This window comes from Rhagoletis zephyria, unplaced genomic scaffold (genome assembly GCF_001687245.7).
Source record: "Rhagoletis zephyria isolate East Lansing unplaced genomic scaffold, Rhagoletis_zephyria_1.1 Rzeph_scaffold_46306, whole genome shotgun sequence".
NCBI lineage: Eukaryota > Metazoa > Arthropoda > Insecta > Diptera > Tephritidae > Rhagoletis > Rhagoletis zephyria.
In genome coordinates, this window is record NW_016203361.1 from 1 (window position 1) to 2,318 (window position 2,318).

At 38.5% G+C, this 2,318-nt stretch overlaps 1 protein-coding gene across 1 annotated transcript; it reads left to right on the forward strand.

The window, feature by feature from the left end:
• Positions 1–5: 5 nt before the first annotated feature.
• LOC108355499 (serine protease snake-like) lies at positions 6–1,329 on the forward strand (the record flags this gene model as incomplete). The annotated part of the gene is made up of 6 exons (XM_017606661.1): positions 6–77; positions 154–269; positions 374–526; positions 602–684; positions 762–922; positions 990–1,329. Coding segments are annotated over 6 exons (783 nt in total), but the record flags the coding sequence as incomplete, so codon positions are not given.
• Between the last annotated feature and the right edge of the window lie 989 nt (positions 1,330–2,318).

Consider the following 2,318-nt stretch of genomic DNA (forward strand, 5'->3'; position numbering starts at 1 on the left):
GTGAATCTCAACAAGGTACATTTCATACAACTGTGGTGAATGGCCAGCCAGCGGCACCTAAAGAATTTCCCTACATGGTAATTACTCAACAGCGAAAAAAATATGCGTAAAATTTTATTTAAATGCCTATTTAATAACATCACGTTTTTTTAGGCTGCTGTGGGTTGGCTTTCCAACAATAATAAAGGCAATTCCTTTTTCTACTGCGCCGGCGTATTAATATCGCCGCAATTCGTGTTGACAGCAGCGCATTGCACGGGCTTGGGCGGGTAGGTTTTTAAAGGGAACTACTACTAAATACTACCTTTTTTGATTGTTTAAAGCTGCATTTGGTATTTAAATACTTACATACATATGTATTTAATTTACCCAGACAATCGCCTACAGTGGTACGAGTGGGCGGCACTAATATCACCGATCCGCAAACACCAAATATACCCATTAAGAGAATCATAGTGCATCCAGGTTATAGGAGCGGTGCATCTTATAATGATATTGCATTATTGGAATTGGCACAGGAATCAAGGTTTCATACATAAATAACTAAATTTCGCAAACTTTATACCTATGCAATTGTTTATCATTCATTTTTTTTTTCAAGAGAAACTCCAGCTTGCTTGTGGAACCAGTACGATGTACCACATAACAATGTAACAGCTCTCGGTTATGGGCACACGCAATTTGGTAAGAACACTTTTAAAAGGTACTGTACGCAATTGAGGTGATTAGTGTTTTTTTTTTTTTGTATCTGTGATTTTCAGCTGGCACCAGCTCCAATGTTTTGCAGAAAGCCACTTTATTTGTTGTACCCAACGACATTTGTATACGGTACTATATGCCAGATGAGAATATTCTGCAGCAAGGTTTGGCCAGCACACAGATATGCGCTGGTGATCAGGAAAATCGTCGCGATACGTGCCAGGTAAAGTGCTCTAAATAGTACGCAATTGACTTTTCTCGCTTCATGTCAAAACAAATTTTTTTTCCAGGGCGACTCTGGCGGTCCGCTGATCATGAAAGTCGATCGCGACATCACCTATTCGTATGTAATTGGTATAACCTCATTTGGACAGGCTTGTGGCGGTGCACCACCAAGCATCTACTCACGCGTTTCAGCGTACATCGACTGGATAGAGGACATTGTATGGCCGATAGCACAGCTGAGTGGTTTCGGAGTGAATGGTTAAAATTTTGGCGTAGAGAGAGGGAGAGAGAAGAGAAATGATTATAATTATGTATAAAACTAAGAGAGAATATTTGGAATTTTTAGATGTAGCTTTAAGTAAAGTACAATTTGAAAAACTACTATTTGTAGATTTGCAGCGCAGACCCATCATAACATGTCGCCCATTTACCGGAAGTCCGAAACAAATCCTTCCTATTTGGTGTTTGGCCAAGCTTATCCTCCAATTTGTCTGGGCGTGCTGATGTTACAACACAAATGGAGAGACCTACAATTTTAGCTACCTTCGAACGGCAAATTATTTTACGAGAGGCGAATGCTGCTAAATAAAAAAATTTTTAATTTTAGAAGTTGCTCGGCCCAGTGATCAAATCCAGTACCTATGGAGTGGCAGTCCGCACCTCTAACTACTCGGCGTCCGCTCGTAGCTTAATCCATGGATTATATTTTGCGGTTGGCTATGGTTTAGTGGTTAGAAATGCCCACTACCATTCCGCAGGGCCTGGGTCCGAGCCCAATTCACAACTAACATCAAAAAAAAGGAAAGAAAGAATATTTTCTATTAGCAAGAAATTACAAACCTCCGAGGATTTTCAGCCATGAAAAACAGCTTTTCATAAAAATACATTCGACGTTCGGAGTCGGTGTAAAACTGTAAGTTCCTTCCCTTTGTGTGACAAAACCAAGGCGCACGCCACAAATCGGAGGAGAAGCTCGGCCAAACACTAACATATTGTGTAAGTGCCAAGCTATTATTATTCACTAGATACCTATGTATTTTTAGTTATTAATTATATCTGTGGATGGAGGAAAAAAATTATTAAAGCCATTTTTCACACTTCTTGATTTTTTTAATTTATGGCGTTTTTTCAGTATAGAGTGCAAATACATATTTTTGTATGACAATGAATTTTGCATTTTCATTCAATAAAGGTTAATTTTAATTTGTCAATAAGTTAACAATGAAAAATATTTTTGAAACAAGCTTTCTAAATATGAACGAAGTGGTTTCCCAAATATCTCAACTCCTGCGCCACCTATCGGCAACATTTTTTGTGGAGTTATTCCTTTTCATGTTAATAATATATGTATGTACCAGGGATTGGCATTGGTTGATCGTCAACTGTTCATACTC